At 41.1% G+C, this 15,451-nt stretch overlaps 1 protein-coding gene across 2 annotated transcripts in view; it reads left to right on the top strand.

Moving 5' to 3' along the window:
- osbpl9 (oxysterol binding protein-like 9) overlaps window positions 1–15,451 on the top strand; it is a 77,177-nt gene that overhangs the window by 18,001 nt on the left and 43,725 nt on the right. For both annotated transcript variants that reach the window (XM_042335146.1, XM_042335144.1), the window contains exon 3: window positions 6,184–6,262. In XM_042335146.1, the coding sequence (XP_042191080.1) occupies window positions 6,184–6,262 (79 nt within the window). The remainder of the gene's footprint in view (window positions 1–6,183; window positions 6,263–15,451) is intronic.

The raw sequence follows: 15,451 nt of genomic DNA, 5'->3' as shown, positions 1-15,451 counted from the left end.
GCCTGGTGCGGGAGAAGACACGGGCTGCAGAAGTCTGGATGATCTGCAGCCTGTGGAGGGAGAAGTTGGGGAGGCCGACATGCAGGGAGTTTGCATAGTCAAGCCTGGATGTCATGAATGGTTGTATGAGGGTCTCGGCGACCTGCGGTGTGAGACAGTGGTTGAGTCGGGCGGTGTTGTGGAGGTGGGGGAAGGCAGATCGGATCATGGCATGGGTGTGGGGTAGAAAGGATAGTTGAGAGTCAAACAAGATGCCATGCTTCTGGTCTGGTTCACTAAGGTGGAGCGTGCAACCGTGGATGGTGTTGCTGTCAGCACCTGGGGTGTGGACGGGAACCATTCAGGAGATCCTCAGTCTTGTTGACGTTCAATTGTAGAAAGTTAGCTCTCATCCATGACTTGATGTCTGACAGATGGTGCGGGGGCTAGAGGAGAAACCGTTTGTGGAGGTGAGGTGGAGATGGTGTGAGAGGAAGGATCTGAACCATGAAGGTTAAGGTGAGAGGAGAGGCGGTGGAGGTATCAAAAGCAGCAGAGTTTCGTGTATATCAGACACCCAGCTGACCCCAAAATTATTCCTGGGCTGCAGAACGGCCATTTAGGGGAGGGATCTGGAGATGGTGCCTCTACCTGGGATACCCAGCAAAAGTCTGAATGTTCAGGAGAAGAAAAAAAAACACTAAATTGCCGCAATAAACATGAATGCAGTATGCGACATGCCAAGACACAAAGAAGTTCCGTTCATACTTGCAGAGGCTGCAGCTTTTGAAATGTTTTTCCCAAACTCCAATCTAATCACAATTCACTATGAAAAATAAAGTGCAGACACTGCAACTTTGAAAAATTGCAGATACAGGGAAGGATGGCCATGTTTTGTACTTGCACTAAGCTATTGTAGCTATGTAGATTACACAGATGAATTCATAGCTCTGACAAGGTGGAAAGATTCATCTGAAATAAGTGAGTAAATTGCAGACTACAATACCAATTGATTTAGGTGTTGTCTCCCCATTAGTCTTATCATGAGAGTTTGTTTTGTGTTTGCCTTTTCTTCTGACTTTAACATAACATAACATAACATGTAGGAGCAGGAGGAGGCCATTCGGCCCTTCAAGCCTGCCCCGCCATTCAATCATGGCTGATCTTCTAATCTAACTCCAGCTAATAACCTGACCTGCCTTATCCCCATATCCCTTAATCCCTTTCGCAATAAGAAATCTATCTATCTCAGTCTTGAATATGTTCAAGGAAAACTCTCCCAATCTTCAGATTTGCCGCTTTTCTTGGCAGTTTTATAAGCCTTTTTTAATTTGATGTAAATAGTTACAATAGTCTTTATTGTAAATAGTTCCTCAGTCTCACTATTGTAAATACTTACTTAATTTATCAGTTATGGATCTTTTCTTGTGTCTCACTGGCGTGCGTAAAAGTAAGCTCTTTAAACATTGCTAACACATTATTGATTCTATAAAGTAGTAATTTTCCAAATTATTTGACATTTTTGGATGGTAATTAAAGCATGCATTCCATTTAAAATGATAAAATATCTATTTAACATCCATACAAGCATACCTTGTGATTTTATGCTTTGTATTTCTTTGTATTTCGTTCGCCCACAAATGTACAGTCAATTCACTTTACAGTGTGTTCTGTGAAGCGCTTTGGGACGTCCTCCCGACGTGAAAAGCGCTATATCAAATGCAAGGATTATTATTATTATTATTAAAGGGCTTGAACCACCTTTACTGGAGGAACTTGTGACTTTCTTTATATACATGATTAGATCTTCTTTCCAGCAAAATGCTGTGACACGTGTTACATGAGCTGATCGACGTGTTGTTGAAATGCTCTACTGAACTTGGCAAAATCTGGACTCGATTTGCAGTTGAACAGGAATGTGATATAATGGAATGAGCAGAGGATTTCTTTTATGAATATTCACAGAATTCATTGGTTGTTCTTTTACTGCTGATTCTATCTGTGGGACAGAGAAATTGGTGCTTGATTTCATGAAGCCAGATTCAAAAAATACTCTGAACTATTTGGAGGCTGTTCCCTTTGCTATGATTAATGGTCCTGTGGGGCACAAGACTCTTTAACAACACAAAGATGTTGAAGACTAGCAAGCCGTCTCAAGACCCTCCTCTTCAACTGTGCCTTCGGCCAACTTCCCTGCCCTCCACCCTCCATTACCCCAAACACCCCCAACCCCACCCCATCCCCCACTTGGGTCCAAATCCCTGACTGTCCAATACCTTAGGACGTCCTCCCAACGTGAGAGGTGCTGTCTAAATGTAATTTTGTATTGTATGAAAAGCAATGAAGGGCAGGTAATATTTTTCCTTCTCTTTCCTCCCTCTCACCTGAGGTACTTGGGTCAATTTTTATATTTCTTCAATTGAAAGAATAATAATTTGCATTAATACAATGCCTTATAATAAAATAATAATCCTTCCATTTGATACAGCGCCTTATCACATCTTCAAGACGTCTCAAAGAGCTTCACAGGATACACTGTAAAGTGCAGTGACTGTATTTTGCGGGTGAAATGCGGCAGCCAATTGCAAACAGCAGCGTCTCCACAAACAGTCGTGGATTGAGTCACCACATTATTATGATTATTATTATTATTTTAAAGGAATTGTAACCCCAGAAAGTGATCCGCCAATCCTTGAAGATTTTATTTAAAAAAAGGTCTCGACCATCCAGAACAAGGGTCTGTCTCCCACTGGTCACTCACCACTAGGGGGCCCTCTCGGGCTTGTCAAAAAGATGGAGTGAGAACTCTGTAGGTGTTTAGTCCAATTAAGCCAGAGGCACAAAGTATTTCATGCATCTTGAATTAAAAATATATACTTTGTTTAATCTGCAGTAATTATCGCTCCTTCTACATGTCTTTATTAAGCATGTGCGAGAGGACCAGTTGGAGACCCCTGATCTAGATGGTGGAGGTTGGGGTGAGGGGGAAATGCTGGCGTTTTCACAATTGTCCAGTTCTTAACTAGGCTTATGACTTTTGCGGGAAACAAACTGTTACCTTTAATAAGGAAAATTGAAATGAAGGAAGATGCTGTTTCTGAAAATGAGGACATTTCACCAAATTAATGAATCCTGTAAATGTGTCTGTGGCTGGCAGCTGGGTACCTCCTGAAGGCTTGAGAAAAGCACATAATTGAAGAAATTTATAATGTGCTCAAATAAAGAGCATGAGGGACTCAATAAAAATGAAATACTTTGTTAGGCATTTACAAACAGTCGGAGGTCATTCAGTCTTACTATCTTCAGCCATTTTGTTAAATTATGGTAGATTTCAAAAAATTAATTGTCTGCCTCATTACCATATCAGTTAATACCCCTACTTCTCAAGTATCTATTCATGATCTTTCAGAAGCCAGGCATATTTCAACATGTTGGTGGTGGGGAGGCGGGGAGAGAGAGTGAGAACACAGAACATAATTAGAACAGCAGTGTCCCACAAACAGCCATGGAATAACAAAACTGCACTTGTTTAGCTTGCAATTCCTCCTCTCCGGAGTTTGCTTGTAATGCCACAGTGTGTAATCTTTTGCAGGATTCTTAATCCTTTTCCAGCCTCCAGTGGCTCTTTAGGATCGACTGAACCACTATCTGCTTCTGGGCCACGTAGAAATAGGTATTGATCAGTTTCTTATAGACTCCAGGCCAAGGATATTTTCCCAGGTTTGATTCAGCAGACAAAAACTGGCAGATAATTTTCTGTATATTTTTGAGCTCCCCCCGCCGCCGCCCTCACTCCTCCATTTTATTTCCTTCTGCTGAGAAGATACAGACCTCTGGCTCCGTGATAACAACAACTTGGATTTATATAGCGCCCTCCACGCCGGACAACGTCTCAGAGCGCTTTATAATAATAATAGCGTGATAATAATAATACTTGATATAGTTCCTTATCACATCGTTGAGGCGTTTCAAAGCGCTTCACAGAATATACTGTAAAGTGTAGTGACTGTGTATTTTGTGGGTGAAAAATGACACAGTACTGACAGCCCAGCCCCTCTGATGATCGTGTGGGATAATGCTATTCAACTTGGCACAGGATTGCAGCCGTTAAACATTCCAGCAGGGGTCAGCTTTTAGGAGCTGAAAGTTTGTCTGTTTTGGGCTAATTTTCCCCCAGTCCTCGCCGAGCCCAGGGCCCACCCAGGCCAAGGTGCAGCTGGTGCCTCAACCGCCCAAGAATAGACCAGAAATTTTATCCTGACCTTCCTGGGCTGTGGTTCATTGTCACGCCAGATTGGTATTCATCTGTTGGGTCACAAGGCCTTCTTATACACTTGTTAATGATAATTGTTTTCGTAGTGATTGCAGCTTGAGATATGCTGTGTCTTTCCTGTTTATAGATTGGGGTGTGTGTGGGGAAGAGCATCATTTCCCTGGACTAAAGAATTCACATCCACAGAGGCTGGGAGCTGCTGTCTCAGTTCCCAGGCCACTCCATTGACGTATGTGTTTGGCTCGAGGTTAGCCCCGGCCAATCCACAGCTGCCATCACACTCAGGAGATCCTGTTCATCATGTAGCTACTCCCTTTCTAGTAACATGTCATCAGTGTGGCCTGGGAATGTAGGCTGGACTGCAACTAATAAAACAAACAAGCAATTTTTTGCAAATAACACATTCTTTACAAAATTGTATTACATTTTCAGTGTATTGTGGGCCAGCATTTGGAACAAAAATGCTCAATTTATGTTTCTCTTCCTTTAAGATATTCATTTCTGGAATATCCCCGTCCAGTTGGGTTTCCTCTGATACCCATCGAGGAAAACCATCTCGGAACAACAAGAGCAGCAACAAAATACATTTGTATAACACGCAGTCTCAATGTCAGGATTTTGTTATCAGTTTTTGTGTGGCTCTGCTCTGCTTTCCTTCACTGAGGAAGTTTCTATCTGCGATTATTTATTTATTAATCTATGGCTCATGGTATCTGAAGGTACTAATGTAGTTATTTGCCACCAATTCAAATTGGAGAAGGTTTGCTGTCTCTGACTTTTCACTTTTCATAGAGTGCAAATTCTCCTCCCTCCCATCCCCCCCCAGCAAAACATTTGCTGAGAGTCCATCACTGAACTTCCGACATACAAAAGCAGCCAATCATTCAGCCGGTTTCAGTCAAAGTACTGCAGCAAATGTGTCTTGGTTTGTGTGCAGCCTGGTGCTGTGCGTATCAGCTACTCGTAAGTAGCTTTTACACAATCTCACTTTGGACACAGGCTTTTCAGATGTAGTAGTGGACAGAACCCCACCAAAGCTTCTGTACACGCTCCGAGACGCTATATAAATGCAAGCTGTTGTTGTTTAATGTTGTTCCCTTTGCTGCTCTGGTTATTAGGTAATTGCTGGGCACAACTAAGATCCAACTGAACTGCCCCAAACAAAATATGTTTTTTTTAGGAATATTGTTTTTGTTATTGAAGTTGTATTCAAATCAATTAATTTATAAAATTTCATGAGATGTGTATTGTTTTACCACTGCTATAAAATACTGGATTGTATTACTCTTCATTTATAATAGATTGACTTAAACAATTTTTACTGGACTTGACAGCCAAAACTGCCATTTAGTATGCCGAGCTAATGTGCTGTTCAGCATTTCTGTAGCTAAGTATTATATCTGGACTAATCTCAATCAATTCTATTTCAGTAACACGTAAATTGCGCTAACTAATAATTTGATTTATTAGTACTGGCTGGATCTCTGTCTATAAGTAGTAGATTATTATTTTCTAGCATTAGGATGCAAATCTAATCAGTGTATAATTCAGCAGCATTGCTAGATCGAACTGACTAAGAACCGTGATTTCTCAGTAAGCCTTTTTATATGTACGGGTAGGCATTTATATGTGAAATATGCAGTATAAAACCTCTCCGAATTTGATTGTTGCTTTCATTGCGTTTTTTATGCCATCCATTTTGAGATGCATGCATTGTCGAGACCTCTTTTAACTGTATCAGCTTTATGAAAATGTAGCTCCAATGGCAAATAAAATCTGTCAGAAAAAGTTGTTCCATGTGAAGCTGCAGTTGAGAAACCTCTGCAGTGGCCGGTGTTTCCCTCGGTGTCTCGGCTGTTAGCATTCCAGTGCAGTCGGCTGCTGATGTCACTGCTTGCTTCACCAGGCTTTTTGGTCTCTTTGTTTCACAGGGAGCTGTGATTGGTATAGACGATGAGGACGACAGCACCTTCACAGTCACCGTGGATCAGAAGACATTCCATTTTCAAGGTGAGAGCAAGAGATTGTAACTTGGACTGAAACGCAGTACACTTTTGGCTGCAGAGATCCTGCAGGGAAACTACTGCTTAGAATTTGTGTGTGGAAAAGAGTCTTGAACCATTTTGGTGAAACGCTCATCTGACCATGTTGAACATTCTGGATCTTGACGGACTGCAGGTTAGAACTGTGGGTGTTTGACTCACTGAATTCCAAGCCTGCTAGACGAGGAATCGTTTTCGCTAGCAAGTGGATAATTTTAAAACAAATTGAAGGATAAAACCTCAAGGGGAAAAAGTGTTTTATCTGATCGTATAGTCTGAACTGCTGGATGTTCTATTAACTGCTGCTCTGCAGTGTGAGGACTCAGGCAACACAGGCAGCACAGTGTGACTGAGCCAAGCAGGGTTGTGTCTCTACTTAAGACTGCAGATGTGCATTAACAGGAAATCTGAAGCACCATTTGGCTTTAAGGTGGAGCCTTATGTCCTACAAACCTACCATTTCTTCCATCTGCATTGTTTGTCTTCTGTTCTTCATTTCTGTGTTATCCTCTATCTTACTGAGTGTAGCACTAATTGTGACCAGCTATTGCCATGTTTCGCCACTGTTTGCTGTGGTTCTCCAGTAGGAAGGGTAAGGCATTGTCATTCCAATTTCCTGTTAGCACTTGTAATTGTGAAGCTTCATGTAACAGATCAGTAGAGGATATCCCAGAAAAGCTTCCAGGTTTCAGTGTATCTTGGGCACTGGGCATTGAGAATAGGAAAGATAATGGGGTGGGGGGGGTGGATTGTTAGGGAATAAGTCATTTTAGAAAACTGTAGTTAATATTTACATATTGCTTTTATACATATTGATTTTAGTTGGTGATTTTATATGTGGCTTATGCATTTTGATTTGTGCACAAAGAAATTACACATTTAATGTTAAAGATACTGAAATGTTAATCATGTTTTTGAAATTTTACTTTTGCAGGGTTAAAATGATTCAGATTGTACAGCAAGCCAGTGCTTAAGGCTGTATCATTTCCTAATGGCTGCTAGTTTGGTTCCTAGAGAAAATTCTGTGTACCCGCTGAAGCAGCTACAAATGGCCAAGTGAATAAATCAATGCACAGATTGCTTTCAAACACTAATGTTAGAATAGGTTTGTCAGGGCTTTGGAGACTACATGGTATTTAGTTTGAGATGGTAAAGCTCCAATATTTACTGTGTAATTAGCATTCTGTACAGTGATTCTTTAATTAGGTAAAAGAGTTCAAGCTACAATAGGTATTTTGTCTTGTCTTTTATTTAAGTGGATGCTGCAGTAAGTGTAAACATTTCTTAAATAAGCTGTTCTTATTGTGCCAAGTTCAGCTGTCTACACAGACCAATGTCAGATAAAATAAATAAAATTGTCAACTTTAAAACACTGCATTGGTTGAAATATTGTGTAATTTTCTTTTGAAGAGGTTGGTTTGGTCTCATTCCACTTTGTTAACTGTTCAGAAACTTTACAAATATGGCTCCCTACCATAGAGCCCACCCGGTATTGTCAAATATCCACTTATATCTTCAATTGATGTTGGAGCTACTGTAATAAAATCATGTATTTGAAGAAGTCTGGTAATAATGCAATGTAATTGTGCCAGAAAGTTCTGTAGCTGTGTCTTTAGCATTTTAATTTCTGGATTATAAATACAGAGAAGCAGGAGCAAGATGGGGAAATATTTCCACATTTTAAAATGTGTGTGTATGTATACAGTATATATATAATATGTGTGTATATATACAGTATATGTGCGTTTGTATATACAGCATATGTGTGTGTGTATATACAGTATATATGTGTGTGTATCTACAGTATATGTGTGTATATATAAAGACTACATGGTATTGAGCATTATATATATACACAAAGATGCGGTGACAATATTGTTCACTCAGTTGGTAATATTTACATTCAATTCTAGAGTCTAAAGAATTTTTTTCTCTAGCAAACAAATAAATATGATTTTTGAATGTTAATTTGCGTCCCTCAGATATTTACCTTTCACAATAGCATAGAGGGTAGTGACTTTTTCAAACTTGCAGTTCATTTCATGAGGTATAGCGTCCAAGGGAAATTTATTTGAAAATAATTCCTACTGAGCATAAAAAACATGAAAGATTGTCTGATCATAATTGCAAAAAAAAACAATGTTAATAGGAAAAATCATGAATCAGATTGTAAAGCCATGTGAGGGACTAAAATTAACTCACAGATAACATTAATGCCAAGCTCTGTAGTTGAAATTTCAGCATATTTTGGTTAGTGACACACATGGAGCTGGTATAGAGACCCAGCCCAGAGCGCAGAGACCCAGCCCAGAGTGCCGAGACCCGGCCCAGAGCGCAGAGACCCAGCCCAGAGACCCAGCCCAGAGCCCAGAGACCCGGCCCAGAGACCCGGCCCAGAGCCCAGAGACCCGGCCCAGAGCGCAGAGACCCAGCGCAGATGTCCAGCTCAGAGCGCAGAGACCCAGTGATAGTAAATACTAAAACAACTATTTTAATGAGGAAGATATGTGATATTCTCAATATTAATACTAAACAACAGAGCCGCAAGCACTGAAACTCATGTTACTTTAATCCAAAATATGGTTATTCCAACAGAATCTGGAAGAGATAAATTACAAAATAACCAAAGACCAGTGCTTGTGTGTTAATGTAGAATGTCTAAATGACTGTATTAGTGATGCAGAGAGATGGATAGGAACTTGTGACGTGCAAACTAAAAGCTACTTCCAACCATTCTAGCCACACTTGGTGCAAAACATCAACATGTCTCTGGCTTAATGGTTCAGTAAATGGTAGAAAGAAATTAAAGAAGTTGTGTGATTAATTGGCAATGGATTAATTATCAATCAAATATGATCCTATTTGTAATGGTCTGTAAGAGTGTTGATATTCCTGGACATGTTTGGACAGTCTTGGCTGAGGAGTATGTGTTGTTGGTGTGTGTTGTGCATGGGTGTGTGTTGTGGGTGTGGATGAGGGGAGGTGGAATTGGTTCTGACTTAGGAGAAATTTAGTGAATCCTTTATCCCTTTAAAATAAATTCCTTCAGTGAAAAGATTTGATCAGTATCGAGCCAAATGGGATGATTGAGCGCTTGACATGAATTTAGCTTCATCAGTTGATTAAGTATACCTTTACCCTCAACATAATATAATATAATATACTAGCTATACCCGTTGCAGCTTCGCTAAAGGCTCCAATATAGAATGTAGATTAACACACAGACAGACATTTCGTTTTTATCTATACTCAGCTGGGAGGACTCTTTTTAGGAGGACTCGGTGGGAGGACTCTTTTTGGGAGGACTCAGTGGGAGGACTCTTTTTGGAAGGACTCTTTTGGGAGGACTCCTACTAACCGAAGGGGTTTATTGTGTGATCCGGCAGGACCTCGATTTATTGCAAGGCTTCTGTGTAGACGACATTTTCAGTTTTTCCTCCTTCGGCCCTGACGTAAAGGTTTTTAGATGAACCCACGCGTGAGCATCCAACATAGAATAGACCATGGGAAAAGCAGGGTACATTCAAGAAAAGGTCAGCAACCTTTAAGCTTGGCCCCTGTGCCTTGTTAATTGACATGGCAAAGCACATTCGAACAGGGAATTGGAGCCTTTTTAACTCAAAAGGGCAGTCACTTGGGAGCAGTGGGATGTGAGGAATGAATACACCTTCCCCTTTGAACTGACCAGTCAGAATAGTTGCTTCTATAACATATGGACTCCTGGTTGGGAGGAGGACTCCTGTTGGGAGGACTGCAGCTCTCATGACAACCCGAAAAAACTGCCATACGTTTGTTGTAGAATATATTAATATAGATGTATCTCTTTAGAAGGGTGTGTGCTTTCCTCTGTCACTACTTTGTTGCAGAATACCACATAAACCTCATATTATGGGTTTAATTAAAGCATTTTTTAAATATAACTCATCAACGATAGGAGATCCCAGTAAAAAAAAATGCCTACGATACTCCCGCATGCAAGACCTTTCCGATGAGGTATAAATCATGTGTCTACGTCATTCAGTTATCGTGTTATTGGTGGAAACACAGACATTGTCTTTATTAGTATAGATATAGGTATGCATAATAAACAGCCAGGAATGATCAATTTTTTTTATCTGGTGTATTGATGGCCAAGATATTGGGGGATATTCCCTGCTTTTTTCAAAAGTGCCACGATATCTTTAACGTCCATCTGAACAAGCAGAAGGGACAGCAAGTTTTAATGTCTCATTTGAAGGATGGCACCTCCGGCAATGCAGTGTTTCTCCTGCACCGACCACGCTGGTGTCAGCCTAGACTATTAGGCCAAATCATGTGGGGTTTGGACCCACAACCTTCTGACTGAGGCGTCAGTGATACCAACTGAACCAAGCTGATACCTAGAAATGTGGTACAAACACATAGAAATGATCTACAGATAAATAGATTCAACGCGAATGGGTTGAGAATGTGGAATTCAATTCCAGATGCAGATATAATGGGTTTGTTCTCTATGGTTTTGTTCATACCATGTGTTCCACTTCAGATTTAAAATTGTCCCCTGAATAAAAGATCTGCCTTTATGATATCACATCTCTGCATACACATTAAATGGAATGTCAACTAAAGTTCACTTTAACCTGATGCTGGGAAAGGACAGATTTGTATGCATTCTGTTCTGATCAGGGCTTCAGTGAGAATTTTCCCATATATTTTATAGAGCTAGAATTGTCTGAGAATATTTACGCCGAGTAAGAGCATATGAACAGGAGGAAACTTCGCAGTTCCATCAAGCTTGTTTTGCCAGTTCATCAGATTACGGCTGATATTTTAATCTCACTTCCGCATCTTTTCTCTGTATGCCTTAATATGCTTCCTTCCCAAATATCTGTCTCCTTTTTAAACATCCAATCGATTCTGCATCCACAGCAGCCAATGCTTTCCACATTCTCACGAGTTGTGGAGATTTTTGGCCAGGACACCAGGAGAAACTTATCTCTTCTCAAGTGCTGTCATTGGATCTTCAGCAAGGCAGGAAGGAGTTTATCTGAATGCCTCATTCAAAAGACAGCACTTGTAACAATGCAGCGCTCCCCCAGTATTTCGCTGAATTATATCTTTGACTCTGAACCCAATTCAGACAGCACTGTATGTATTCTCCTCTAGCCCACAAAATCTACAGTAAATTCACTTTACAGTATATTCTGTGAAGCACTTTGATACATCTCAACCATCTAATAATATTCTTGTTTTCTGCTTAATTATATTTTGTGAAGCCCTATGAGATTTATTTTGACATATGTACACATTGTAAGTAAAAGTATGAAGCCTGGAGGTGGTACTTGAACCCCCAATGGTTCGCTCTGACCCAGAGGCAGGAGTGTTACCAACTGAGCCAAGTTGACATCTTCCTTTGGAAAGGGAAAAACTGCATTTGTAGCCGAGTGGAAAACAACAGGCAGACCTTGAAGGGCAAACAGATTAGCAAGAAATCAATAATGGTAGAACTGAGCAAACCAAAAAATGACTAGACCTTGAAAGACCAAGAGGATAAGAAATAGAGAGATCAATATTGCCTGCAATCCCTCCAAAAAACAAAAACAATAATTAAATTGGTCATTTTCAATCTATGACTGTTTGTGGGACATTGCTGTGCGCAATTGGCTGCCGCGTTCGCCCACAAATATACAGTCAACTCACTTTACAGTATATTCTGTGAAGCGCTTTGGGACGTCCTCCCGACGTGAAAAGCGCTATATCAAATGCAAGGATTATTATTATTATTATTATTATTATCATTAAGATTTTAAGAGAGAGAAAATCAAAAAGCAAAATGATGAAGAAACCGGAAAAAATATATGGGGGGGGAAGAATTTTTTAAAATCAATTCCTAAGAGTATTTTTAGGGTGAGGAATTAAACTGAGTACTTTTAGTCAAGAGGACAAATCAAAGTATGAGTAACTTTTCACTGGGGAAAGCAGGGTAGTTTTGGAGTCTTTGATAAATTTCTATCTGTGGCCAAAGATGGGAGCAATGATCTAGATTTGTGACTAGTTAATGCTGTTTCCAGATCAGCATCTCCTGAGGTGGGTCTTACCAACAACAGCAACAACAGCAGCAGCAACTCCTATATACGTGCTACTGCTGTCATATTGTGGAGCAGCCGGTGAGATCGGGAATGCCTCTAGTGGGAACTCTGTCCTGCAAAGGACAGATCAGATTGACAAACCGATCGCTTTAACTTTGCTGGGCAACTGAAGTACTTGAAGGGTTAAATTACATTTCTACTATTGTTCTTCACAATTGTCAGAAGAACTTTGTACCTCATGTGTTCAGGGAAATGGCGTTGGGTGCCAATTGTTGGCCAACCTGTAACCTGGAATGTTGGCAATGCAACTAATGCAGTCTCTGGGTGGGGCTGCGGGAGTACTGGGCAGTTGCCTTAACAAGTTGTAGTGCAATCAGAAGTGTGCAGTAAGAGGTGTGAGTCATCCAAATTCCTACAGCGACAGAGATTTCCTCTTTCCTTCCCTCCTTTTTGTGAGAAGTGTTTTAAGACTATTTAGATAAATAGTCATCTAAATATTGGGTAACTCACATCTGCCACTTAACTTTCTGGGTTTAAGCTTCACCCATTAGAGGACTTGAGTTCACAGACTAGGCTGGTGTTTCAATGTAAAGGCGCTACATCAAACAGAATTTCATTCCTCTCAGTGAACTTCTAAAGCAGGTGAGAGAATATAGGTATATTCTAGAATTGAAAGAATGTTGCAGGATTTTTTTCTAAACCATTAAAAAACCATGAAATTCTTTTTCATGTGTTACTGTTTACAGGTATTTGTCATTTTAGTTTGTGAAACCAGCACTTGTCTTAGTGTTTTATTGAAAGCATTGTTTCTGCTTTCAAACTGTCTCTTTCATAAGAGTCGCTGCCGATGTCATCTTTGTATATAGATTGGGATTATAAAAAATTATTTTAAGTTGTTTGGTATTTTAGTATTGCTTGTGAACAAAAGAATGAAAACTGGTTAATTTTGTTAATCAACAAGATTACATTTGTATAACGCCTTTCACGTTGGGAGGACGTCCCAAGGCGCTGGACAGTGTACAGCATTTCAGACACGCGCTGGGGTCAGGGGGGGAGAGGGGAGGGGAGGGGGCTGGCCGATGGCATGGTTGAAGAGGAGGGTCTTGAGGTGGGACTTGAAGGAGGCTAAGGAGGGGGTGAGGCGGAGTGACTGGGGATGGAATTCCAGAGGTTGGGGGCAGAGTGGCTGAAGGCTCTCACGCCAATGGTGGGGCGGGTGGGTCAGGGGTTGTGGAGCAGCCAGAGCCGGCTGAGCAGAGGGAGCAGGTGGGTTGGTAGGGGGTTAGGAGGTGGCAGAGGTAGGGTGGGGGAGGCCATGGAGGGCTTTGTATGTGAGGACCAAGATCTTGAACTGGATCCTCTGAAGGATAGAGAGCCAATGGAGTCGAGCGAGAATGGGGGAGATGGGGTCACGGAGTTTGGTGCGGGAGAGGACACGGGCTGCAGAGTTCTGGATTATTTGCAACTGTGGAGGGAGGAGTTGGGAAGGCCGACGCGCAGGGCGTTTGCATAGTCGAGCCTGGAGGTGATGAAGGTATGAACAAGAGTTTCAGCGGCCTGAGGGGTAAGGGAGTGGCGGAGTCGGGCGATGTTATGGAGGTGAGGGAAGGCAGAGTGGGTCATGGCTTGGATGTGAGGAAGAAAAGACAGTTGAGGGTCAAACAATGTTAATGGTAAAGAGATGGCTCAGTCCTCAGAGCAGCAATGAGTATGCTACATATTATAATGTATTCTGTCTGTTCTCTTTCAGTGTTTTAAATAGTTTTTTTTGACTTGTTTTCATTGGTTAGCATCAGCTGTTCCACACTGTACTTTGATTTGTTCTGAAGCTACTTATAGGGAGGGAAGGGAGTTTAACTGTTTAACAAAAACATAATCAGAAAAGCTAGCAGATCATAAACAAACGCTGGAAATCTGAAACAAAAACAGAAGTCACTGGGAACACTCAGCAGGTCAGGCAGCATCTATGGAGAGAGGAAAGTGAGTCAGCGTTTCGGGTGCATGACTCTTCGTCAGACCTTTTCCGCTTAGCGTTCCCCGCAACTTCTGTTTTTGTTTTCAGATCATAATGTTGTATTGTGAGCGGCAGCAATCCAACTTGGAAGTAGAGCTGCTTTCCTCACTCCTAATGTGTTGTATCTGCAATTAGTATTTTTATGACTAGTTATTCACTTGTCTGAAGTCCTCCACATGAGGAATGTTGGTAGGCCCGAAAAGAGATGTGCATGACCAGCGTGTTAATGATATAAGTGAGGCTGATCAGATAACTTGCCGTGACTGAGTCGGGCATCCATTGTTCAATAGCTCACAGAAGTGGCACTAATGTGAAAATGATAAAAAAAGCAGTGGGACATTACCATTGTTACAGTCTGGGAATAACCTTTCAGGTGCTTTGTATTTCAGCTTGATATTTGAGGAAAGATCTGTAGTTTTCACCATTGAAATCCTCTGAGGAAATACTGAACAAAAACTATAACCTATTGTAATATTTGCTTTACTGAGTAAACGATCTACCCAAGTGGACGAAATAAAAGGAGAGCCTGAATTTGTCAAAGGAAATATCTGTCTACCTCTCTCCTTAACGGTGTATTTAAAACCAGTTCTGCGGTTGCACTTTGCAGAATACCATAAATAGGACCCAATTCGAGGAAAGCCATTGATTGTTTACACTGGAGGGGATTGCAACTGTGCAATGTTGAATATGTGTATCCTTAAAAATAATATTAAACTAGCACATCGCTCGGGTACACTTTTATTTTCACCAAACCCTGCTGGGAGTGACCTTTTCAACGGAGCCTCAAACCAGCAAGTGGGAAAAAGATGGAATTTTCTTTTTTGGGTGGGATTTTGGTCTGCTTTTACTAGCAATTCTCTGTCACACGCTTCAGACTGACTCAATATCCCTTTGTCTTCCCTCCTGACCTTCTTGCTATCGTTTCCATTATTCAGAATATCGGTTTGGCTGCTCTCTGCTATGGCAGGCAGTATTCCCTCTTTTCTGTGGAACTATTCGCTCTTCTGGCAGGATTCTGTTTCCCCGGCTCTGCCCCACGTCTCACCAGTCTGGTTTGTGCTAAAGATAGCTCTAA

Source organism: Callorhinchus milii, unplaced genomic scaffold (assembly GCF_018977255.1).
Source record: "Callorhinchus milii isolate IMCB2004 unplaced genomic scaffold, IMCB_Cmil_1.0 Scaffold5, whole genome shotgun sequence".
Classification (NCBI taxonomy): domain Eukaryota; kingdom Metazoa; phylum Chordata; class Chondrichthyes; order Chimaeriformes; family Callorhinchidae; genus Callorhinchus; species Callorhinchus milii.
Note: the sequence above shows the minus strand (reverse complement) of the source record. Positions and strands in the feature narration are given on the sequence as shown.